The following is a 25,735-nucleotide window of genomic DNA, read 5'->3' as shown; positions in this document are numbered from 1 at the left end:
CTCTCACTCCTTCCAGAGAAGCGACTGACAGGAGCTGCACGGGTGTTTCTGTTTTTGGAGGTGGAGGTTCTCCCTCCCAGAGGAACTGATCAAGGAAAGATTACTGGGTGTGTCTTCACAAACCCACCATTAACTGTTTCTGTTCCTGCCAGTAGTACCTGGTATGACAGCTGGAGACGGTGGCCACCTGGGACTCGGGACTTGGCGGCTCCGGTGTTCTTCAGATCCGCTGGCGGTGGAAGCCGTGTGGGATCCGGCTCTTCCTTGGACAGACGTCTTCTATCCTCGAGCCTGCCCACACGTCACCTTGTATATGATTGACTGTACTCCTCTATCGTTATTGTCTGTATTCCGTTGTGCAATTCACAACATTAAATTGTTACTTTTTGGCTTATCCACTGTCCGCTCATTAATGCCCCCTGTTGTGGGTCTGTGTCACTACACTCTCCCAACAAGATTTCTCGGCCAGTGTCATGGATCCCGAGGGGTGTCAACCATCGCTTGAACAGCCAATGGAAGAGCGAGGTGAACAGGCAGGAGGTATGTTAGGTGAGGTGCAGCAAATCCTAACCGCTTTCACTGCTCGGTTAGACTTAGTCACCGAGCAAAATGTTATTCTCAATCGGAGGATGGAGGCTCTCACCGCCCAGGTGGAAGCGCATGCTCAGGGCGCTGCTGCAGCACCTCCTCCTGCTGACCGGAGGTCTGAAACAGACATTCCGCTGGTCGTTCAACGACCCTCCCCCACCATCCCCTGAAGCTTACATAAGCCCTCCGGAGGCTGTGTCGAGACATGCGCGGACTTCTTAATGCAGTGCTCGCTCGTCTTTTCACAGCGTCCCATCATGTACAAGTCAGACGCCAGCCGGATGGCTTACGTAACAAATTTGCTTCGAGGAGAGGCACGCACCTGGGCTACGGTGCTCTGGGAGCAGAATTCACGGCTCCTAACAACGTACACTGGGTTTGTGAGGGAGTTCAAACAGGTTTTTGATCACCCCCATAGAGGCGAATCTGAATCTAACTTGCTGCTGTCAATCAGACAGGGGCGTCGGAGTGCAGCGGAGTACGCAGTCGACTTCCGCATTGCGGCAGCGAGGACAAGCTGGAACAACGTTGCGCTCCGCGCCGCCTTCGTAAATGGACTGTCTCCGGTCCTGAAGGAGCATCTACTGGCTAAGGACGAACCGTGGGATTTCGATGGGCTTGTTGATGTGGTTAGATGAATAGATAACCGATTAGAGGAACACCATCGGGACCAGGGCGGGGGGCATGGCTGGGCACGAGCCGTCCCTCTTCCTTCCGGGTCTGAAAGGGTGCCGCCTTCCCCACGCTCCACAGCCCGTGACTCCCGTGTGGCAACAGCTCCCCCTGCTGACGAAGCTATGGACACGAGCAGGGCCAAAGTTAAAGCAAATAACAGACAACGGAGGCTGGCCCGCAGGGAGTGTTTTTTCTGTGGCTCGAGTGAGCATCTACAGAGGAACTGCCCCAAGTGGTTAAACGACAACGCCCGCCCTTAAAAACTGGGCTAAGGGTGGGTCATAACACGCACGCGGGGAAACCCCGTAAATCAGCACACATCCCAGTTACGATCCTGAGTGGGGATCTGACCCTTCACGCCCCAGCACTGGTAGACACCGGGTCGGAAGGGAATCTGCTGGACAGCAGATGGGCAAGGGAGGTTGGGCTCCCTCTAGTGGCTCTACCTTCACCTTTGAAGGTATGGGCACTAGATGGCACCCTTCTTCCGCTAATCACACACTAGACACAGCCAGTGACATTGGTGGTGTCTGGTAATCACAGGGAGGAGATTGTGTTTTACATAACACCTTCTACCTCCCGTGTGATTTTGGGTTATCCTTGGATGATAACGCACAATCCCCGGATTGATTGGCCGTCTGGGGTTGTGGCTCAGTGGAGCGAAACCTGCCACCGGGAATGTCTCGGATCCTCGGTTCCGCCTGGTGTGACAGCTAGTGAGGTGGTCAAGATTCCCCCCAAGCTGACGTCTTCAGCAAAGATCTGGCACTCACCTCTTCCCCCGCACCGACCATACGATTGCGCCATTGATTTGATCCCGGGCGTTGAGTACCCGTCCAGCAGGCTGTACAACCTCTCACGTCCTGAGCGAGAATCAATGGAGACCTACATCCGGGACTCATTAGCTGCCGGGCTGATCCAGAACTCCACCTCCCCCATGGGTGCAGGTTTCTTTTTTGTGGGCAAGAAAGACGGTGGACTCCATCCATGCATTGATTACAGAGGATTGAACAAGATCACGGTTTGCTATTTACCACAACACCCTTTGCTGTTGGATTCAGCGTTCACGCCTCTGCATGGAGCCCAAATTTTCACAAAACTGGATCTTCGGAATGCGTACCACCTGGTTCGGATCTGGAAGGGAGATGAGTGGAAGACGGCATTTAACACCGTTAGGTCACTTTGAGTACCTGGTCATGACGTTCGGCCTCACCAATGCGCCCGCGACATTCCAGGCTTTGGTTAATGATGTCTTGCGGGACTTCCTGCATCGGTTTGTCTTCGTATATCTACACGATATACTCATCTTTTCCCCGGATCCTGAGACTCATGTTACGCATGTACGTCAGGTCCTGCAGCGGTTGTTGGAGAACCGGCTGTTTGTGAAGGGCGAGAAGTGCGAGTTCCACCGTACTTCTTTGTCCTTCCTGGGGTTTATTATCTCCTCCAACTCCGTCACCCCTGATCTGGACAAGGTTGTGGCGGTGACAGATTGGCCCCAACCAACAAACCGTAGGAAACTACAGCAGTTCCTCGGTTTTGCAAATTTTTACCGGAGGTTCATCAAAGGCTACAGTCAGGTGGTTAACCCCTGACAGCCCTGACCTCCACAAAAGTCCCCTTCACCTGGTCGGATCGGTGCGAAGCAGCGTTTTGGGAGTTGAAACACCGGTTTTCGACTGCGCCAGTCCTGGTGCAGTCCGATCCAAAACGCCAGTTTATAGTCGAAGTGGATGCCTCTGACTCAGGGATAGGAGCCGTGCTATCCCAGATTGGGGAGTCCGACAAGGTTCTCCACCCATGTGTCTACTTTTCCCGCAGGTTGACCCCGGCTGAAAGGAGCTATGACGTCGGCAATCGGGAACTTCTTGCGGTGAAGGAGGCTCTGGAGGAGTGGAGACACCTGTTGGAGGGAGCTTCGGTACCATTCACGGTTTTCACAGACCATCGGAACCTGGAGTACATCCGGACCGCCAAGCGTCTGAACCCCAGGCAAGCCCGCTGGTCACTGTTCTTCGGGCGTTTTGACTTTCAGATCACATATGGCCCCGGGACGAAGAACCAACGGTCTGACGCCCTGTCCCGGGTGCACGAGGAGGAAGTCAGGACCGAGCTGTCAGACCCAACAGAAACCATCATCCCCGAGTCCACTGTCATGGCCACCTTCACCTGGGACATGGAGAAGACCGTCCGGGAGGCCCTGACACAGAACCCGGACCCGGGGACTGGACCGAAGAACAAGATGTACGTCCCACCAGAGGCCAGGGCTGCAGTCCTTGACTTCTGTCACGGTTCCAAGCTCTCCTGCCACCCGGGGGTGCGAAGAACCGTGGCAGTGGTCTGGCAGCGCTTCTGGTGGGCGTCTCTGGAAGCCGACATCCGGGAGTACGTCCAGGCCTGCACCACTGCGCCAGGGGCAAAGCTGACCACCACAAAACCCAAGGCCTCCTCCAGCCTCTGTCCGTGCCTCATCGCCCCTGGTCTCACGTCGGCCTGGACTTCGTCACGGGTCTCCCGCCGTCCCAGGGCATGACTGCCATCCTCACGATAGTGGACCGGTTCTCCAAGGCGGCCCACTTCGTGGCCCTCCCGAAGCTCCCGACGACCCAGGAGACTGCAGACCTCCTGGTCCACCACATCATGCATCTGCATGGGATTCCATCGGACATTGTCTCAGATCGTGGTCCTCAGTTCTCCTCCCAGGTCTGGAGGAGTTTCTGCAGGGAACTGGGGGCCACCGTCAGTCTCTCGTCTGGGTACCACCCCCAGACGAACGGGCAGGCAGAACGGACGAACCAGGAACTGGAGCAGGCCCTCCGCTGCGTGACCTCCGCGCACCCGACAGCCTGGAGCAACCATCTGGCCTGGATCGAGTATGCTCATAATAGCCAAGTTTCATCTGCCACCAGCCTCTCCCCGTTTGAGGTATGTTTGGGGTACCAGCCCCCATTGTTTCCGCTAGTGGTGGGAGAGGTCGGGGTGCCCTTGGTCCAGGCCCATCTGAGGAAGTGCCGTTGGGTGTGGCGTACCGCCCGCTCTGCCCTGCTCAAAGCCCGGACGGGGGCTAAGGCCCATGCAGACTGCCGGCGTGCCCCGGCCCCTACATATCAGCCCGGGCAGGCGGTTTGGCTATCAATCAAGGACATCCCTCTTCCAGTGGAATCCCAAAAACTAAAAGACAGATTCATAGGACCCTTCACCATCACTAAAGTCCTCAGTCCAGCTGCAGCGAAGCTGGCAGCTGCAGCTTCACTGCGGATTCATCCGGTCTTTCATGTGTCACGCCTCAAACCCTGCCATACCTCTCCGCTCTGTACCCCTGGACCGGCGCCGCCACCTTCCCGGATCATTGATGGGGAGCCGGCTTGGACTGTGCGCCGGCTCCTGGACGTCCGTCGGAAGGGCCGGGGTTTCCAGTACTTAGTGGACTGGGAGGGATACGGACCCGAAGAACGCCGCTCCTGGGTGAAGAGGAGCTTCATCCTGGACCCGGCCCTCCTGGCTGACTTCTACACCCGGCACCCGGTCAAGCCTGGTCGGGCGCCCGGAGGTGCCCGTTGAGGGGGGGGTCCTGTTGTGTGGGCCGCTGAAGAGGAGGTACTGCTGGCCCACCACCACCACCAGATGGTGCCCTGTGGATACAGTCTTCTACTGGATTGGCGTACAGTGTGGGTTGCAACCTCTTCGCCTCTCACTCCTTCCAGACAAGCGACTGACAGGAGCTGCACAGGTGTTTCTGTTTCTGGAGGTGGAGGTTCTCCCTCCCGGAGGAACTGATCAAGGAAAGATTACTGGGTGTGTCTTCACACACCCACCATTAACTGTTTCTGTTCCTGCCAGCAGTACCTGGTCTGACAGCTGGAGACGGTGGCCACCTGGGACTCGGGACTTGGCGGCTCCGGTGTTCTTCAGATCCGCTGGGGGTGGAAACCGTGTGGGATCCGGCTCTTCTCTGGACAGACGTCTTCTATCCTTGAGCCTGCCCACGCGTCACCTTGTATATGATTGACTGTACTCCTCTATCGTTATTGTCTGTATTCCGTTGTGCAATTCACAACATTAAATTGTTACTTTTTGGCTTATCCATTGTCCGTTCATTAACGCCCCCTGTTGTGGGTCCGTGTCACTACACTCTCCCAACATCCCCAGTACATACAACCGCCGACTATTTCTTTGCTCTGCGCATTTCACGGAGGACTGTTTCACAAACCTTGCACGATTTCGAGCTGGCTTCAGTCGGCATTTAATACTCAGTAGAGGGTCAGTTCTGACTCTGCGACAAAATCAACCCCAGCAATCAGTACAGCCTGTGAGTATCACATTTTCTTTTGTTTTAAATTTGTGTTGCACCATATTCCTGTTGTAAGAATTGCACGTTAGAATGGCACATTAGCTCTGGTTTGTTCCTCTAAAGGGAATGAGCTAACCCCTTAGCAGCTAGGGATGTGTATTGAGAACCAGTTCCTTTTGGGTATCGTTAAGAAATGACTCGATCCACAGACATCAATAAGCTTTGTGCTTAACGATTGTTATCGGTCCTTCAGAGTGGCCGTTGTTTTGGGGGGTGTTTGTCAGGAAAATGATCATTTCTGTATTGTTTACAGACCCTGCAGTGGGTCCATAAACAACTTTTCTGCAGCGCGGCTTTGCTTTGAACCTTGAACCAATCGAAGCAGTGCTTCGCAGATTGATGCAATGCTTCGATTATTCTTTCTTTTGCTTAATTTTCTCCTGCTAAAACCCTAAAGAGCATACGGCTGTGAGTATTATTTACCTTTTCTATGTTAAACCGACCTGTTATGTTCTTCTGAAACAGTTGATCGATGTATTTTATAACTTAAAAACGGGAGCGATGCTAACACGTTAGCATGTCTATGGCATTTTCAATGTTAAAAGTTAGCACTGCAGCTGTCATCACGTTCGGGTGCATCCAATTGTAATATTTCTTAAATTTATTTTTGTTTATATATTAATAATCTAATGATTATTATATACTCCTGAATAGAAACAACAGAAAATACACTCAACAAAAATATAAACGCAACACTTTTGGTTTTGCTCCCATTTTGTATGAGATGAACTCAAAGATCTAATACTTTTTCCACATACACAATATCACCCTTTCCCTCAAATATTGTTCACAAACCACTCTAAATCTGTGATAGTGAGCACTTCTCCTTTGCTGAGATAATCCATCCCACCTCACAGGTGTGCCATATCAAGATGGTGATTAGACACCATGATTAGTGCACAGGTGTGCCTTAGACTGCCCACTGAAGAGGAGTGGACCAACATTCCACAGGCCACAATTGACAACCTGATCAACTCTATGCGAAGGAGATCTGTTGCACTGCATGAGGCAAACGGTGGTCACACCAGATACTGACTGGTATCTCCCCCCCCCCCCAATAAAACAAAACTGCACCTTTCAGAGTAGCCTTTTATTGTGGGCAGTCTAAGGCACACCTGTGCACTAATCATGGTGTCTAATCAGCATCTTGGTATGGCACACTTGTGAGGTGGGATGGATTATCTCAACAAAGGAGAAGTGCTCACTATCACAGATTTAGACTGGTTTGTGAACAATATTTGAGGGAAAGGGTGGTATGTGGAAAAAGTTTTAGATCTTTGAGTTCATTTCATACAAAATGGGAGCAAAACCAAAAGTGTTGCGTTTATATTTTTGTTGAGTATATAAAAGCAATGAAAATAAATAAATAATGCTTTCTTTTCAGTGAGAGTAAGGGCAGCCAATCAAACAACGGCAACCGATCAGCACCACCTACTTGCATTTCATAATGAGGTTGCCAAATAAGCTCCGAAACGACGCCATTAAAAGGCAAACGAGGCATTCTAAACCCAGCATAGTAACATAGCCTTTTAGGAAGGTTCTGAGCCATTACAGACCCAACCAATTTTTTGGGGGGCTACATATCACATCACAGAACAAGGATTAATGCCCCATTCAACCTCTCTCTATCACCTTTAAGTAATGGTGTCTTTAGGTGTCAAATAAATATGACTAGAAATTACACACACACTTGGTAAAATTCTACTTTTTTTGCAGTGTTGTTGAAACAAAGAATGATGCACAAGTCAGATTAATACAGTTTTGACCCAAAAAGGAGGATTTTTGGGAGACAACTAAATACCCCCTGTAAAAATCCATATGCAAACTTAGTTTTGATAAACAAACAAAACTGATGTGTTGTGGTAAATAGCAAAATTACATCTAACTGAAAATATAGCAGGACTGCAATTTACTGCATAAAGTGTCAACATTAATGCTGTGTTTACACATAACGACGGCAAGTCATGAATGCCACAAAGTACACATTCTTGACCGCTGAGCACAAATGTGATGATTTGAGGCAGAGGCATCAGGTGTCCTCAGGAACTGCTGCAACCTGTTACCACGCGTTATGATTAATGGCATGTGTTGCTGGAGAATTATCAGGAACCATTACGCACAGTCAAGAATAATCTTTCGCACATAACAGCGCATTGTTCCGTTCTGTCACACTGTGAATGAGGAGAATTGTCTCCACACACACACACACCCCCATATTCATCCTACCTTCAGCTGCTGAACAATTCAGATCACTCCAGTTTGTTTCTCAAAATCTAGATTAATCCACAGCAGAAGAACTTTGTGACTGCATGTTTTGTTGGGCTCTGCGCCATGGAGTGACGCAAACAGGAGGAGAAGACGGAGAGAGCCAGATGTGTGGCTCCACGTGACTCTCGTCTCGCTCGTTTTCCAAAACATCAGGCGCAGCAGCAGGTGGAACACCTGCGGGAGCGCGCTGATGAGCACTGGAATACGACTTTTAGCCGACTTGGTGTCACTGTCCTTCAGCATACTGCAGCAATGAAACTGAATGTCATGCAGCAGGGTTTAATTGTGTGCACGTCAAAGAAGAACGCTGTCACGCTTTATTAAGGATCACCACTAATCAAGACAGATCAACACACTCAGTTACTACCTCCACGACATGAGACAAAATTAGGGTGGTGCGTGAGATTCGTGGAAGATTTTTGACAGCCAAAAACATGCTCCAAGTCATGTTAAGAATGTTAGGAATGTGCCAAAAATGACACAAACATGACATTCGTAACGTGTCCAGCCTATGTGTAAATGCAGCATTAGAGGATGATTTACTGATATCAAAGACAACTGGTGACCGTTCGACGATTAAAACAATGACTGATGGATAAAACACCTAGTTCACAATTGCAGGCTGAACTAGGTGCTGTAGCTGAACTCACACAGTCCACCAGCATCTTGCCCAGTTCCTTGGCCCCTACAAATGTCTTGGCCAGTTCCAGGGGGTTCGAGGGTCGGAAAACATCCACAGAGCTCACCACCATCTGAGGAGGCTTACCTGGAGACACACGAGAACATAAATGAAGACTCCTGAGAGACCGAAATTCCAAAAATGATAAAATACACAAACTGAGTAGTAGTAGTATCTTTTTTTTTTTTTTTTTTTTTTTTTTTTTAACTACTTCAGAGTTATTATTGGTGTCTTCCCTCACTGCTCTCCTTTGGTCATGATCACTTGGACTGATTTACGTCACCGTGACATACACGGCACATTCTTTAATGATAATAGGGAACTGTAGTCTCATTTGAGGGTGAGCGCTAAAAGGGTTAAATGAAAGAGTATAATTATATTTCTGGGGACAGCCCTCATCTATCCCAACAGTCACAGGGCGTGAAACAGGATACACCCTGGAAGGAAAACCGGTCTATCGCAGGGTCTTCTATGCCTAGTTTGCTTGTTTACATTCAATAACTTTTCTGATTTTGTGTTTTTCTCCTCCTGCAACATTTTTGATTTGGACAATAAAGATATGAACAGTACTTGTAATGGCCCAGTCACACGGCACACAACGATTCCTGAACGAAGGGAAAAAGTTAAAAAAAAGTCACAATTCGTTGAGAAAAGGTGGACGAAAGAGCTTTTATCACCGAACAGCCTGCAAAGCAAGAGCGCAAAAGGGATGAAAGAGGAACTTAAGATAACCGAAGCTCACAACCTCGACGCTTTAAATGAAACGCACCTGGAGCCACAGCTGGAGCAGTGTGTGTCTGCATCTCTGAGTTCCAGGACTCGGCGCTGGGACGGAGCTCATAGCGCCTGAGTCCTGGAGAAACTGCAAACAGAAGCTGTGGAGATCTGTGTGCACGTCAGTGGACCACCTGCTCTGGTTCCTTGTCCAGAAGGAAAGAGGGATCATCTCCATCATCATCAGAATCCACACTGTGTCGACACACTGCGCGCTCCGTCTGGCTCCAATTTAAAAAAAAAAAAAGTGTGCTGTGGTCACTGCTGTATCACTGTATCACGTTACTAAGCCATATATATTGATTTATAACAGAAAACTGTCAAAAGGGAGAATAAATATATAAGTGTAAAGATGACTGAATATATCAGCAGTAAATTAATTAGTGCGTGTGAATGCGCGCATTGACTTACATGTGTGGTTATTTCCACCAGCTGATCACTGATCCACAATGTAAATTTTTCCTTCCAGAACAGCTCTTTACATAATCATTTTGATTCATCTACCTGTTGCCACATGTACAGAAGGACTGGATTGTCATTCCTACACTCATATTGTTATATTTATTACAAAATAAGCGCACGCAGCAGCTGCTCTTGCTGCATTCAAGTACCGCAAGAAATTACACAACTTTTTTGTTGTTTCGAATTCAACAGTTGCTTGTGGCAAAATAATTAATTATATCCACACAAAAGATGAATTCTGGCCTATGTAAGGTGCCTGAGCCCATTGAAGCTGCCACCCCCACACAGATAAAAAAAAATCCAAGCAAGCAGGCTGAGTTTTCTCTGTAATTTCCAACGGTACATGAAGCAGCAGCAGCAGCCGCTGCGCTCAGAAACCGGCTTCTGCATGGTGTGAAAACATTCAGCTGCTCCAACGAAGTCAAATTAAACAATAATGTTACAAAAACTAAAACGATTAAAAAAACATCAAGAACGACAGCAAAACGAAACAGACGAATTGAGGTTTTTGTTGCCCTTCGTTCAACTTTTTCAACAGTTTAAAAATGCTGACGAAGTGCCAGCTGCAGGAACAAAGCTGTGCGAAGGTTAAACAATGCCGACAAAAGTCCAGATTTCTTGCTTTGTCAGGGCTTCATTGACCTTTAAGTGCCGTGTGACTGGGCCATAACATGCAGGTGTACTAGATCTCTTATGAAATCTCTCTGGTGGGTTCATATAATCGGTGGGTCTATATCGGCCCTGTGGCTAGTGATTACTCCCGGATACCATAAAGTGATGGGCCTTTCACACTGAATCCGTCAGGCCAATCCGTCAACGCATGGGAATCCGTCGGAAAATGCATCCGACGGATTCGACGCATGACGTCAGACGCGTGGCTTTGGAAGCAGCAAAAAAAAAAAAAAAAACACAGTGGGGGGCGGAGATTGCCACGTCACACTCTGGCTGTTTCCACAATCTGAAAAAGTTCAGCGATCGCCATCTTGAATTTGCGTCGCCTGAACCACAAAAAAAGCAGCAGAACGATTCTCCCATCACCCTGCTGGGAGGAGCTTTTTTTTTTTTCACTCCCTCGGAGTGACCGCCGACCAAGGGAGGACCGACGACTTGATGGGATATCGATCGAACCACGACAGCAGGCCGACCAGCACGGAGAAGCCGGCCTTCAGGCATCATCACTGAGCAGACTGAGGCAGGCAGCCGGGGTGATGGAGCAAACCCACTCAGTCCGAAATCTCCCACTTTTTGGATATATGCGAAGTCCCAGTTTGCCCAACGGAGTTTAGTTCTGCAGCTTTATCGAGGTGAGAATAATAATAATAAAACGTGACGTTTACTGAACTGCTTTGAAGGTTTAATGATCGGCTAACGTTAGCGTAGCCTTTTAGCACAGTTGATCTGAGTGAACACTAATTTGTAAATGGTTCAGTCTTTTTATTTTTTACCAAATAAAGCTACAGCTTTTTTCAGACACCACAAATGCTCAAATTTAAATAACTTATTTTTCCGGGAGTTTTTTTTCCATCGTTTCCCCCCCCCCCTTTATATATATATATATACATACATACAAGGTCTGTGATAAAAGTAACGGACCTTATTATTTTTTTCAAAAACCATATGGATTTGAATCACGTGTGATTACATCAGACATGCTTGAACCCTCGTGGGCATGCGAGAGTTTTTTCACGCCTGTCGGTTACGTCATTCGCCTGTGGGCAGTCTGAGTGAGGAGTGGCCCACCCTCTCATCGTTTTTTCATTGTTTAGGAATGGCTCAGAGACTGCTGCTTTGTTTGATCAAAATTTTTTCAAAACTGTAAGGCACAACTGAGTGGACACCATTCGATAAATTCAGCTGGTTTTCGGTAAAAATTTTAACGGCTGATGAGAGATTTTGGTCTGGTAGTGTCGCTTTAAGGACGGCCCACGGCGCCTGACGGCGATCTGCGCTTCGAGGCGGCAGCGTCTCGCCGTTTCAAGTTGAAAACTTCCACATTTCAGGCTCTGTTGACCCAGTAAGTCATCAGAGAACAGAGAACTTTCAGAAGAAGTCGGCATGAGGAGTTTATTCGGACATTCCATTGTTAACGGACATTTTGTAATGAAAGAACGTGCGGGCAGAGTCGCATGTCGGGCCGGACCCAACCGCGGGGGGTTGCGACAGGAAAAACACCTCCGTTGGAAACCTTAACGGGCAAGTTGGAACATGCCCAAGCTGTTAAACAATTTCTCAGTTACTCACTTGTTGAAAGCCATCAAAAGCCGCCAGAATTTTACAAATGGTTTTCAACACGGAGGTTTTTCCTGTCGCGGTGCACACAGATTCGCCGAGTCGTCACAGAAACGACTCGGCGAATTTGCGCTCACGTCTTTCATTACAAAATGTCCTTAAACAGTGGAATGTCCGCATAAAGTCCTCATGCCAGCCTCTTCTGAATCTTCTCTGTTCTCTCACGACGTCCTGGGTGAATTAAGCCTTAAATTAGAATGTTTTCAGGTCGAAACAGGCCGACGACGGCGCCTGGAAACACTGCGCGATGTCCTGCTCTGTGGGAAGTCCTTACAGCGACAGAAACACCCCATAATCTCTCATCAGCCGTTAAACTTTTCACCGAAAACCAGCTTAATTTCTCCAATAGTGTCCACTCGGATATCCCTCACAGGTCCAGAAAAAATCTTGATAAAGCAACGCGCGCCGTCTGCAGCGGCTATTCAGACAAAGATTCCGATGGGCGGGGTGGAGCACTCCTCACTCAAGGCCTGCCCACAGGCGAATGACGTCACCGACGCGTGAAAAAACTCACGCATGCGCACGAGGGTTCAAGCATGTCTGACGTAAAAACATATGAATCAAATCCATGTATTTTTTTGAAAAAATAAAAAAGACCGCTTTTTTCATCACAGACCTCGTATATAAACTGTTTAGTGTTTCTTTATACACTCAACAAAAATATAAACGCAACACTTTTGGTTTTGCTCCCATTTTGTATGAGATGAACTCAAAGATCTAAAACTTTTTCCACATACACAATATCACCATTTCCCTCAAATATTGTTCACAAATCAGTCTAAATCTGTGATAGTGAGCACTTCTCCTTTGCTGAGATAATCCATCCCACCTCACAGGTGTGCCATATCAAGATGCTGATTAGACACCATGATTAGTGCACAGGTGTGCCTTAGACTGCCCACAATAAAAGGCCACTCTGAAAGGTGCAGTTTTATCACACAGCACAATGCCACAGATGTCGCAAGATTTGAGGGAGCGTGCAATTGGCATGCTGACAGCAGGAATGTCAACCAGAGCTGTTGCTCGTGTATTGAATGTTCATTTGTCTACCATAAGCCGTCTCCAAAGGCGTTTCAGAGAATTTGGCAGTACATCCAACCAGCCTCACAACCGCAGACCACGTGTAACCACACCAGCCCAGAAACTCCACATCCAGCATGTTCACCTCCAAGATCGTCTGAGACCAGCCACTCGGACAGCTGCTGAAACAATCAGTTTGCATAACCAAAGAATTTCTGCACAAACTGACAGAAACCGTCTCAGGGAAGCTCATCTGCATGCTCGTCGTCCTCATCGGGGTCTCGACCTGACTCCAGTTCGTCGTCGTAACCGACTTGAGTGGGCAAATGCTCACATTCGCTGGCGTTTGGCATGTTGGAGAGGTGTTCTCTTCACGGATGAATCCCGGTTCACACTGTCCAGGGCAGATGGCAGACAGCGTGTGTGGCGTCGTGTGGGTGAGCGGTTTTCAGATGTCAATGTTGTGGATCAAGTGGCCCATGGTGGCGGTGGGGTTATGGTATGGGCAGGCATCTGTTATGGACGAAGAACACAGGTGAATTTTATTGATGGCATTTTGAATGCACAGAGATACCGTGACGAGATCCTGAGGCCCATTGTTGTGCCATACATCCAAGAACATCACCTCATGTTGCAGCAGGATAATGCACGGCCCCATGTTGCAAGGATCTGTACACAATTCTTGGAAGCTGAAAATGTCCCAGTTCTTGCATGGCCGGCATACTCACCGGACATGTCACCCATTGAGCATGTTTGGGATGCTCTGGACCGGCGTATACGACAGCGTGTACCAGTTCCTGCCAATATCCAGCAACTTCGCACAGCCATTGAAGAGGAGTGGACCAACATTCCACAGGCCACAATTGACAACCTGATCAACTCTATGCGAAGGAGATGTGTTGCACTGCATGAGGCAAATGGTGGTCACACCAGATACTGACTGGTATCCCCCACAAATAAAACAAAACTGCACCTTTCAGAGAAGCCTTTTATTGTGGACAGTCTAAGGCACACCTGTGCACTAATCATGGTGTCTAATCAGCATCTTGATATGGCACACCTGTGAGGTGGGATGGATTATTTCAGCAAAGGAGAAGTGCTCACTATCACAGATTTAGACTGGTTTGTGAACAATATTTGAGGGAAATGGTGATATTGTGTATGTGGAAAAAGTTTTAGATCTTTGAGTTCATCTCGTACAAAATGGGAGCAAAACCAAAAGTGCTGCGTTTATATTTTTGTTGAGTGTATTTAAAGAAATATTTTTATTTGTCCCAATCAGGAGCATTTGCTGTGCAGACAACCAAACTCCCATTGATGAGCTGAACACCACGAAGTCCAGTCGAAAGAAAACATATCTGCTTTTCAGCAAAACCACCAGAGTTCAAAGCTGCAGAAGAGACCTTCATCTGGTCCCAAGAATTCAGCAGAACATCACCTGCTTTTAAATAAAAGGCTCTTTAAACAGCAACTATTTTATTGTTTTTTAAAAAGCTGTTCTATTTTATATTTTAACAATAAATGAATGGATCATTAAAAATGTCCACGAAATCAAAGTCATTCAAAGTCAATCACACTGCAGTCATTGTTAAATTATTTCCTGTTGCATTTATAATAAACATTTGTATTTATTTAGTGTCTGTTTTCTGGTTGAAATGAGATATAAATAATCTACCACACTTAAAAAAATGTACAAATTTCCATGTTATTTTGTCTAAAAATAAATGTCTGAGGTTCCTTATGTTAAACAAGAAATTAATCTGAAATAACAGGTGGTTTTAATTTACAGATGAAAGGTTTCTAAAGAACTATTTGATTTAGCTATTTTAATTACAAGTGTTCTAAACTTTTTTTTAACAGTAATCAGAAATTCTGAGGTAACAACAACAAAAAAAACATTTAGAAGGATTTTTCTTCAGAAAACTGCTCCACAAATGAGCAGTCCTGTGACACGTATGTTTTGCACAGATCAGTGGTTTCCACTGATCCATTTTGTAGAGATCAGTGGTTTCTGCCACCCATCTTCCATGTTTTGGCCCGACGCGTTGTTCCTATTGGACAACGCAAAGGTACGTCACAGCTCAGCAGGTTGGAAGTTGGATTGGATTGAACTCTAACTCCGTCAGCCTGCTGACAAGCGGCAACGCGCTCCCGTCAGATGCGTCGGTTTAGCTCGGCTTTTGACGCGACGCATCTGATGCATCTAAAACGCAACGTGTCTCATTGAAAATAATGCTTTTTAGACCGATTTTTGACGCAGTTGATGCATTCAGTGTGAAAGGCCCATAAAGCAGATGAGAGTCCACGACTTCCCCTTGATGGAATGCTAATCCATTGCAGGCTAATTCCCCAGCCAAGACCAGTACCCATTTAGCTAGATGGACTGGGACTTTCCAGATGAAGTGGCTTCAAACATCTACTGGTAGTCCAACTCCTACCCCACAAGGCCACCTGCTCCGATCCACAGGAGGTACAAACATGACTGACATTAACACGTCGTCCAGTTAAGTCATCCCATCTTCTGCATTTCTCAACACCATTGTTACAGCTTGATGAATAGTCAGGATAGCTGAGTCAAGTAGCACTAGTGGAATAGTCCCCAAAAAAAGCATTTGTGATGTGTGACAGATGGTTGTTTTCAACAAGAGATTGACAGAAACCTTCCACCATGACTGACTGTGGAAGCAGCAGCCTCACACTGATCATTATGTGCCCTTGAAATGTAAGAGTTTAAATTCTTTCTGCTTGTCACAGCAGCAAGGACAACCCAGATTTTGGACTGTTTGTATGTTACTGCTGCCTGCCAAACTCAAGAATGTCAGTTGGACAACACCCTTTCAGGTAGAGGGTTCGATTCATTCCTTTCCACATGTAAGTAGGATAAAATGTATTTTAAATAGTTACATGGTTCAATAAAGTATTCATAATGGTAAAAGAAAGTGAAGCGTACCAATACCGGTGAGTCATTGCGATTGTTTTGATATTACTGTCTCTAATTTGATAGAAATGTTTTGTTTTAATACTGACATGGTATAAGAGGGTTAGGGCATTTGAAGGCTAGACAGCTTCAGCCTCGACCTTTTTCACTCAGCTACATGTGCTTTTTCAGTATTTTATGTATTTTTTCCTTTTTGTTTATTTTTATTTGTTTTATTTTATTATTCATTTATTTTTCTGTTTTTGCATCAGCATGCTGACTGAAATAAAGGAAGAGCACATAAGTGTTTGTACAAATGTCCAGGACAAAGTCATTCATTTTCTACTTCCTTCCTTCGAGAAATGGGAATCTCAAAAAAAGGTCCATTAAAGCGACTGGTTTACCTGTACCAAGAGATACCACAATACCCAACTTCTTAACTTCTTCCTCCCGAACCTGAAACAAGACATTGGAAGAGGAACTGAAAACAGAGGAGACTGACAATATTCCAGATTGGTTATAGAATAAAATGAGGAAGAGGCTGTTAGGGTTCCTACCTCTGCTTTTAAGGCTTTGTTATACTGATGAATCTCTGTCATGGCATCTAGTGTCGGGTTATTTGCCAGCAACCCTCCATCCAGAAAGCGCCCCATTGGTCGGAAGTACGTGGGAGCTGCACCGCTGGAGCGTGCGGCTTTCCATACAAGCTGTTCTGATGTACAGACCAGAATAAACATGAACCAGGCATAAAAAGCACCAAAGATGGAAAACATTCAGTCTCTTTGCTGCTTTGATGTTAAAAGTACCAAACAGCTGGAGGCAATGCCTGACAGACTGAAATCATGAACCACTGCGAGTTTGAAATGTAGTCCCAACTAACACACGCACGCACACACACTGCCAGTGGCGGCTGGTTAAAAAAAAAAGTCTTGGTGGGGCTGGTGTGCCAATAGATTTCCCTGCCTCGTCCAGTACAGACATTCAAATGAACCGTCGGAAGATTACTACAAATCCACAATAATCATTTCATGTCCTTCTCAAAATCAGCAGTTTCACAGATAAAGTTAACCATTTACAGCTATATGAGGCCTCATTTATACTTTAGAAAGGAACAGTATCAAATACAATACAACACTCAAGTTCTTGAGCAAGAAAAATTTCACCATTTGACACCAATTAAACATACAGTACACCACTGACATTATCTTCAGACAAACAAATCCTGGGGTTCACAATGACACCCCTTTAACAGAATAGAAAATGTCACCAAATTTAGACTCTTTCAAAATATGGAAAAATTCCTCAACTGGCAAAAGAACATTATGTACATAGCACAATGTTAACACCACTTTCCAAAAAAAGAGAGGGACTGAAAGAGGTGGTGTGTGTGTGTGAGTGAGACAGGGAGAGAGAAAATTAAGGTAATAATTTGCATGAACATTACTGAGTGGAATGGAGGCAAAATAAAGAAGCTAGAATAACTTAAATAATTTGACTAACACCAAAACCTTTAAATTAAATTGGTTAAAATTAATTAACCGTGTAGAGGACAAAGCAAATTAAGTGTACAAAACCACTTAATTAAATGATTTGCTAAACTTGAGTTAGTCTGACTATGTGTCTTGTGTGAACTCAGTACTGGCTGAGCTAGAATTTCTTTAAAAAAAAAATGCATATTGCTATTTTTTTTTTTTTTTTTTTAACTGAGCAAATCATTCATTTTAGACTGTGGAATACTCCAAAGAATATTTCACTTCTGTGGGCTGATCCTCATTACATGTCATCTGAAATCAAGTTGAAACTACTCCAATATTTTTTTTACCAAAATGCCCCCATGGCTGCAGCTTTGAACACAGTTATAAACAGCCCCGCTCTCCCCTATATGTTATAACTGGTCCGCTGTACCAATAAAGAGCTCTTATATTTTCATCCTCATTTCCACACCAGGAGCAATATTCGGAAATAAATCCTAGCAGCTCGTCAGCTTACCTCGGCTGAAGTGGATCCAAAGGCAAATCCGCAGCTGAAAACCACCGAAACATAACGGCCAGGAGGAGCACGCAGCAATCGTAAAGTCCCAAAGTTCAACTTACTCCAGTAAAACACACGGAGACAAAAAATGTATATATATATATAATCCAAACGTCGGTGAGGTTTCTGTTTCCACCAAAAGAAACAGCAGCAATTTGATAAATCCACAGGCGACCCAAGCCAGTAAATTTGGCGATGCTGATTGGCCAAATATTTATTATATCTCCTTAGTAACTACACACAATTGGTTACATGGATGCCAATTGGACATTTCGCTGACGTTAAGGGGTAGATGAGTGAGCGCCCAAGACGAGAAATGACACGTTCTGTGCTTATGTCAGTGGAAATGTTGTTTTAATAATTCAGATTACATGTGGGCACATACTATGAAGTAAAACTGACATTGGTAATCTTTTTAAAAAATATATTTTATAATTTTTCCCCCTCCACATCTGGGAGGGCGCCCCCTATAGGCCAGCCGCCACTGCACACTGCCATTCTTCATGAACCTGTTAGTTTTAGAAGCTTAAAGTCTCTTGGTCACACACAAACCTTCATCTGTCACCTTCCTACGCTTTCTCGGCGGCTCCTTTGTGTAACCTACTAACAACACATCCTCGTCTTCCCAACCTGTAAACAACAACAAAACACAACCGCACTCACTCGTGCACGTGTATTTTAAGGGGATCTGCATAATAGTCAGAATCCTCAAAAGTACAGGAAATATCATGTGCAGGTTCAGAGAGCAATCTGGATCTGATGGATCAAAATAGAAATTTATGTTGGGCTGATGGTTATTCAGTCTGTGTACGGTAACAAATTAGGCCAAAAAGCGATGAGGATGCAGCCACTGGTAAACAGTTAATATTTGGATAACATGGAAGATGTGACTCTGCGGCCTGTAAGTGTCAAAGCTCACAAATTAAATATTATTTCTACTAACACTGAGACATCAGAACATTGACTTGCATTCTAACCCTCACCAAGATTAAAGTTAATACATGGCTCACGTATCATTTCTTCAGTGGGTGCTTGGACTCGCCCTTACGCCTTCTTTCCACATACTGTATCAAATTTCAATTTATTTTCATTTATGTAGCGTCAAATCACAAAGTTGCCTCAAGGCACGTCACACAAGTAAGGTTTAACATTACCAACCCCTAGATCAAGCACACAGGCGACAGTGGTAAGAAAAAAACTCCCTCTGATGATTTGAGGAAGAAACCTCAAGCAGACCAGACTCAAAGCCGTGACCCTCAAATCATGATCCACCTGGTTTATATTCCATATCCCACCAGCATCCTCCAGGGGGAGCTGGAGGACAACACAACTGTAACCTGAGTAACTGAAGTATTATTACACATTGAAACTGAGGGATCAAAGTTCAGTCAGTCCATGAATGTGTCCATAAACCATGATGATGGACTATACAAGTGACTGCTAAAAGTTCACAAAGAATACTTTAAAACAACGTGTACAGTTCTAAACCCTTTTTATTTTTCTGACAGAATGCAGCACAGAAGTCTTTCCTGCCTTTGTGTTAACTTGCTGTAGTACCTTTCGGGATGGTGAGGGGTTTGAATGTGGCTGTGGTGGCATAAGGAGGTTTTCTGTGGGCAGAGGGAAGGTCGTAGTTCCTGAAGATGTGCAGCTCTCCTGGATGTCTGTCTGCCAGGACACTGGTTACCATCACCCTGGAACAAATCAAATAAATCAATGAGAAGATCAAAATCTGGTGCAGAAACTCTGCTAGTGCAGCAGGTTGCTCAAAAACTAAACCATTGGTGGACCAAATCTGAAATATTCCTTTATGTCAAAGTGCCCTCGGACTTAATGCAGAGCCCCAGTTCGATTAAATCAAACATCATTAACATGAAGATCAAAATCTCTCAAAGTGGGAGGTTTTTTTGGCTGTATTACCTTTAATGATACACTAACTTACTGTGAAATTTTAAATATTTATTTATGGTAAGCACCTTCAACTTCTACCTTGTGTGACCATATAATATTTACATATTAAATAACGTTATAGTTCTATGGTTTTGTGTGGATTCTGGCAGTTTTTTTACGTTGCCATGTACCATGCAATACAAGTAATAAAATGTGTTAAAATGGGGACATTTGTTTTTGTTAATAGGAATGTTTGGACATTTTAAATGTGTTTTTCTGTTGACAAACAAAAAAAAAAAAAAGGGTGGGGGGGGAGTCAAGCTAGAGCCAGAATTCCTACATGCCTAAAACTTTTGCACAGCCCCGCAACCTGAGTAATTCATGTGATAATGTACATGGTTACCTGGGATATGTGACATCTGTCATCTGGGTGTTTTCTCCAAACTCCTTCTTCAGGAAGTCTTCCAGCGGTGCTGACTCATAGGGTCGTGAGCCCTTGAACACCTGCTCCTTCATCCTGAAGTACAAGCAGCGCAGGTACTCCATGGACTTACCTACACTTAAAAAAGAGAGAGGAAAAAAGTGTTTTGAAGTCATAAAACCCTGTGAGATGCAAAGGGCCACACATGCTCACTCACCGTGGATTATCGCGAGGGCCAGGATGCCCCCAGTGCTTGTGCCAGCCACCCAGTCAAACAGTTCCCTGATGGGCCGCCTGGCCTCCTTCTCCAGAGCGATCAACATCTGAATCAGCACCAAGCCCTTTATCCCGCCGCCGTCCAAACACAGCAGTCTGTCCATCCTGCCGAGCAAACCGCTTAGATCAGCTAAATATGGTCCATTTCTAAAAAGGTGAAGCACCTGACTGACTATCTCCCACATTCAACACTGACAACCAGCAACACTGGAACCCAGAACATCTGAATGGTATATTAACTTGAATGGCCCACAAGATGTTTACAGTTTTAACTTTAAAAAAAAAAAAAAAAAAAAAAAAAAATTGTGCCATATCAAACCCACCATCATTAATATTCATGATCCTTTCATTTCATGCCAAACATTATCCACATCACCTGGAGTACTTTTGTGTTTGAACAGAATAAACTCAATACAAAAATATATTAAAAGTTCAATAATCAAATATTATTAAAAACGTGTGGATATTAAGTCTACTATGAAGCTACTTCTACTGCCAAAGTAGTAGAAAATGAGTGTTATTTTGTTTGGTAACCTTTTGAAGCTTACAGCTACAGGCACTCACCAATAGGGGGTGCTGCAGCCTGCTCAGAACCTTTACCCCAGTATCCCTGCGAGTAATGCTGAAATAATGTGATATACGTACTGAAGGAGCCACATTATATCACTGTGGAATATCACCTTTATTTAGCACATTGTAGTTTGATTCCACCTGAACATGCAAAAAATAAATAAATAAATAATCCAAGTGTACTTGGTAGCACAGCGACTGTCACAGAGCACTGATTTCATTCTCAGGCAGCAGCGAGTACGACTGAGCAGCTGTAAACAGAAGCTCTGTCAAGTGGCTGGACTTCCTTAATCTGCTCAAATATAAGAGCTTTCTAAAGCGCAGACAGCGTCATCTCTTACTGTGCTTCTTTAAAAAAAAAAAAAAAAAAAAAAAAATCATGTAAGATTGGTCAAGAAGCTGTTTTGAAACACTGCATGTCTGAAGGAAAACAGCGTTTGGCAAAGCAGGAGAAATGAAAACAGATAACTGATGATGTCACCTGTTAGCTTAGATGCTAACACCCCCTGAGAGGGACAATCGCTGTGTGCGTGCGACTGGACAGCTGATGGACGAATGAAATAAATACTCACTTCTGTTTCTCCACTGCGATGCTGTCCGTTTCTGATGCACCTCTGCTCATTGCCGCGACTGCCACGCCCAAGTGCAGGAGGTCCTCAAACCCTGTCAACAAATCAGAACAGCTATTGGTATGATGGAACCATGGTGTTGGTCAAAGTTGTAAAACTAAAGGCACAAGTGATGCGGGGGGGCTGAGAGGAAAGAGGCTTTCCCTACCAGTTGCGATGCAAAAATCACCAGCAAAGTTTTAGTTTATATTTCCAAAAGATTAATAAAATTAAACAGATCTACGTTTTACAAAGATGGAATTACCATATTTTCCGGAGTATAAGTCACACCAGAGTACGCACTCACCGGCCACTTTATTCAGTGCACCTTGCTAGTCTAGTACTGGGTTGGGCCCCCTTTTGCCTTCAGAACTGCCTTAATTCTTCATGGCACAGATTCAAAAAGGTGAGTGATATGTTGGTCCATATTGACATGACAGTGTCACGCAGTCGCCCATTCGACCAGTCTGCCCATTCTCCTCTGACATCAACAAGGCATATTCATCCACACAACTGCCGCTCACTGGATATCTTCTCTTTTTTGGACCATCCTCTGTAAACTCTAGAGATGGTTGTGTGTGAAAATCCCAGTAGATCAGCAGTTTCTGAAATCCTCAGACCAGCCTGTCCGGCACCAACAACCATGCAACGTTCAAGGTCACTTAAATCTACTTTTCCCCCCATTCTGGTGCTCGGTTTGTACTTCACCACCTCTAGATGCCTAAATGCACTGAGTTCCTGCCATAGCTGATTAGCTATTTGTGTTAAACAACTGAACAGGTGTACCTAATAAAGTGGCCGATGAGTGTAAGTTGCCCCTGTTAAAAGGCCTCTTGAAGAGGAAAAACCCATATATAAGTAACACTGTTATCTCATCAATTTGGGATTTTCGTGCATGTACTTATTATTATTGGTGTATTTTTTTTAATACTGGCGTTCATATAACACCTGAAGAGATCCTTGGCATTTGATTGGTGGTTTTATATCACGCTACATGGATTATTTGTACCATTTGCCATTGTGCTCCACTGACCATGCAATTTTGGTTCTACAACCCCTGGCAAAAATTATGGAATCACCGGCCTCGGAGGATGTTCATTCAGTTGTTTAATTTTGTAGAAAAAAAGCAGATCACAGACATGACACAAAACTAAAGTCATTTCAAATGGCAACTTTCTGGCTTTAAGAAACACTATAAGAAATCAAGAAAAAAAGATTGTGGCAGTCAGTAATGGTTACTTTTTTAGACCAAGCAGAGGAAAAAAATATGGAATCACTCAATTCTGAGGAAAAAATTATAGAATCACCCTGTAAATTTTCATCCCCAAAACTAACACCTGCATCATATCAGATCTGCTCGTTAGTCTGCATCTAAAAAGCAGTGAACACACCTTGGAGAGCTGTTGCACCAAGTGGACTGACATGAATCATGGCTCCAACACGAGAGATGTCAATTGAAACAAAGGAGAGGATTATCAAACTCTTAAAAGCGAGTAAATCATCACGCAATGTTGCAAAGGATGTTGGTTGTTCACAGTCAGCTGTGTCTAAACTCTGGACCAAATACAAACAACATGGGAAGGTTGTTAAAGGCAAACATACTGGTAGACCAAGGAAGACATCAAAGCGTCAAGACAGAAAACTTAAAGCAATATGTCTCAAAAATCGAAAATGCACAACAAAACGAATGAGGAACGAATGGGAGGAAACTGGAGTCAACGTCTGTGACTGAACTGTAAGAAACCGCCTAAAGGAAATGGGATTTACATACAGAAAAGCTAAACGAAAGGCATCATTAACACCTAAACAGAAAAAAACAAGGTTACAGTGGGCTAAGGAAAAGCAATTGTGGACTGTGGATGACTGGATGAAAGTCATATTCAGTGATGAATCTCGAATCTGCATTGGGCAAGGTGATGATGCTGGAACTTTTGTTTGGTGCCTTTCCAATAAGATTTATAAAGATGACTGCCTGAAGAGAACATGTAAATTTCCACAGTCATTGATGATATGGGGCTGCATGTCAGGTAAAGGCACTGGGGAGATGGCTGTCATTACATCATCAATAAATGCACAAGTTTATGTTGATATTTTGGACAATTGAAAGGATGTTTGGGGATGATGAAATCATTTTTCAAGATGATAATGCATCTTGCCATAGAGCAAAAACTGCAAAAACATTCCTTGCAAAAAGACACATAGGGTCAATGTCATGGCATAGGGTCAATGTCAATGAGCAGATCTGATTTGATGCAGGTGTTAATTTGGGGGATGAAAATTTACAGGGTGATTCCATAATTTTTTCCTCCACACAAACGCTGCTGACCACAGAATCTAACGAACCACCAAATGCAGCACATCACCTGTTAGTGCATTGTGTAATTTCACCATGTTGCCAGTTGTGACATTTTCATTGACGTGAGGCTTAAAGACAGCTGAGTGAGGGCAGGATCAGGAGGTTACCTATGAGTGGAGGTGTGGTCTTTGTGCTGCTGGAGGAGGGAGAGAGGCACCGCTGGACCCCTACACTACAGAGCATGTCCAGCAGGATCTTTCTATTGGAACCTTTGAGTTTTAAACACACACGTGCAAGATAAAAGTGTTTAGGCATGCATACACACAACATACACAAAGCAACATGATTGAGCTGTTACAAACCAACAGTCAGTAGAAGCGCATACAAAAGCTACGGGTGATCATTTTCCCAACTCTTCATGGATTCTTGTATTATTTTATGTTGTTGGAACATTTAAAAAAAAAAAAAAAAAAAAAAAAAAAAATCAAATCTGATGCACTTGTTATGTTTCCCTCCTGTACTATACAGAGAGGCCGAAAAAAAAAAAAAAAAAGAAAAAAAAAAAGAAAAAGCATCAGCGCCTGCACATTTTATTGCACAAACTTTACTTGGCATCAACACCGTTATGCTTAAGGGGTGCTGACTGAATACTTTTACGAAATAATCACACTGCTGCAAGCTTTTGTATCTGAAATGTGGTCTACCGCCCCCTGCTGTTGAGGATGTGAATACATGAGGTGTAGAAAGGTGGATTTGTTGGAATTACCACAAAGCACATTGTAGCAAAATTTACACATCACAAAGCTTTCACAGTCGAGCAACACTGGAGCTCCGCAGACGTTTATGGTACAGTTCAGTCAAAAACTGTTTCAGGAATCTTTAGAATGACATGCTGAAAACGTTGCTGTTATAGAACAGTATGTGATTATGCTTGATATTTGTAGTTTTAATAGTACTTGTTAATTCCACATCATTTTCATGCAAGCTTGCTCCTCCACACACGCCTAATGAAGAGCAACTCAGATTTTTTTTTTTTTTTTTTTTTTTAAAGAAGTCATCCTTCTGGTCCACAACAATATTATACTTTTCTTAACTCAAAAGCAAATGTTTAGTATTTCTAATGGAAATGGTGCAATGACATGCTGTAATGGCACTCAGCCTCATTTAATGCATTCATGCATTTTGCTATTTAATCTCATGATATGCATCTCCTTCTGTAGTTTTTGTTGCTCCTCTTAACTCCGAACACCTTCTTGCACCATCATCTCTCACCACATAACCTCAGTTTGAAACGTTCACACCATTTTGTCCTTCTTCATCCTCGCGTCACTCTTACCTTTGCTGGTACGTGCGGCGATGAGTCCGGGCGTTTCCCCCAAATCGTTGTGGATCTCCACGTCCGCCCCGAACACAATCAGAGCTTTGATCAGTTCTATGTGGTCCAGCTAATGAGCAGAGTGTCACATATGTTGTGGATTAGTGAGGAAAACTGAACCTTAAAAAAAAGTATCAAAGCTGTTAAGGATTATTCAAAATATAAACCAATGCTAAAAATACCCTCAGCCACATGAGCATAAAAATGGGGGGGGGGGGGATGTGACCTTTTGACCTCCTTAAAAT

The 25,735-nt window shown here is 44.6% G+C and overlaps 1 protein-coding gene across 2 annotated transcripts in view; it reads right to left on the bottom strand.

Moving 5' to 3' along the window:
• Window positions 1–25,735, bottom strand: part of pla2g6 (phospholipase A2, group VI (cytosolic, calcium-independent)) — a 57,953-nt gene that overhangs the window by 4,802 nt on the left and 27,416 nt on the right. The window contains exons 8-17 of one of the 2 annotated variants that reach the window (XM_034187959.1): window positions 25,452–25,560; window positions 24,283–24,384; window positions 21,784–21,874; window positions 20,583–20,746; window positions 20,348–20,498; window positions 19,612–19,748; window positions 18,607–18,684; window positions 16,581–16,735; window positions 16,428–16,479; window positions 8,533–8,648 (exon numbers count right to left, since the gene is read on the bottom strand). In XM_034187959.1, the coding sequence (XP_034043850.1) occupies window positions 8,533–8,648; window positions 16,428–16,479; window positions 16,581–16,735; window positions 18,607–18,684; window positions 19,612–19,748; window positions 20,348–20,498; window positions 20,583–20,746; window positions 21,784–21,874; window positions 24,283–24,384; window positions 25,452–25,560 (1,155 nt within the window). The remainder of the gene's footprint in view (window positions 1–8,532; window positions 8,649–16,427; window positions 16,480–16,580; window positions 16,736–18,606; window positions 18,685–19,611; window positions 19,749–20,347; window positions 20,499–20,582; window positions 20,747–21,783; window positions 21,875–24,282; window positions 24,385–25,451; window positions 25,561–25,735) is intronic. The other variant, XM_034187960.1, reaches the window with a different exon arrangement.

Source organism: Thalassophryne amazonica, chromosome 15 (assembly GCF_902500255.1).
Source record: "Thalassophryne amazonica chromosome 15, fThaAma1.1, whole genome shotgun sequence".
In the NCBI taxonomy this organism is placed as follows: Eukaryota; Metazoa; Chordata; class Actinopteri; order Batrachoidiformes; family Batrachoididae; genus Thalassophryne; species Thalassophryne amazonica.
Note: the sequence above shows the minus strand (reverse complement) of the source record. Positions and strands in the feature narration are given on the sequence as shown.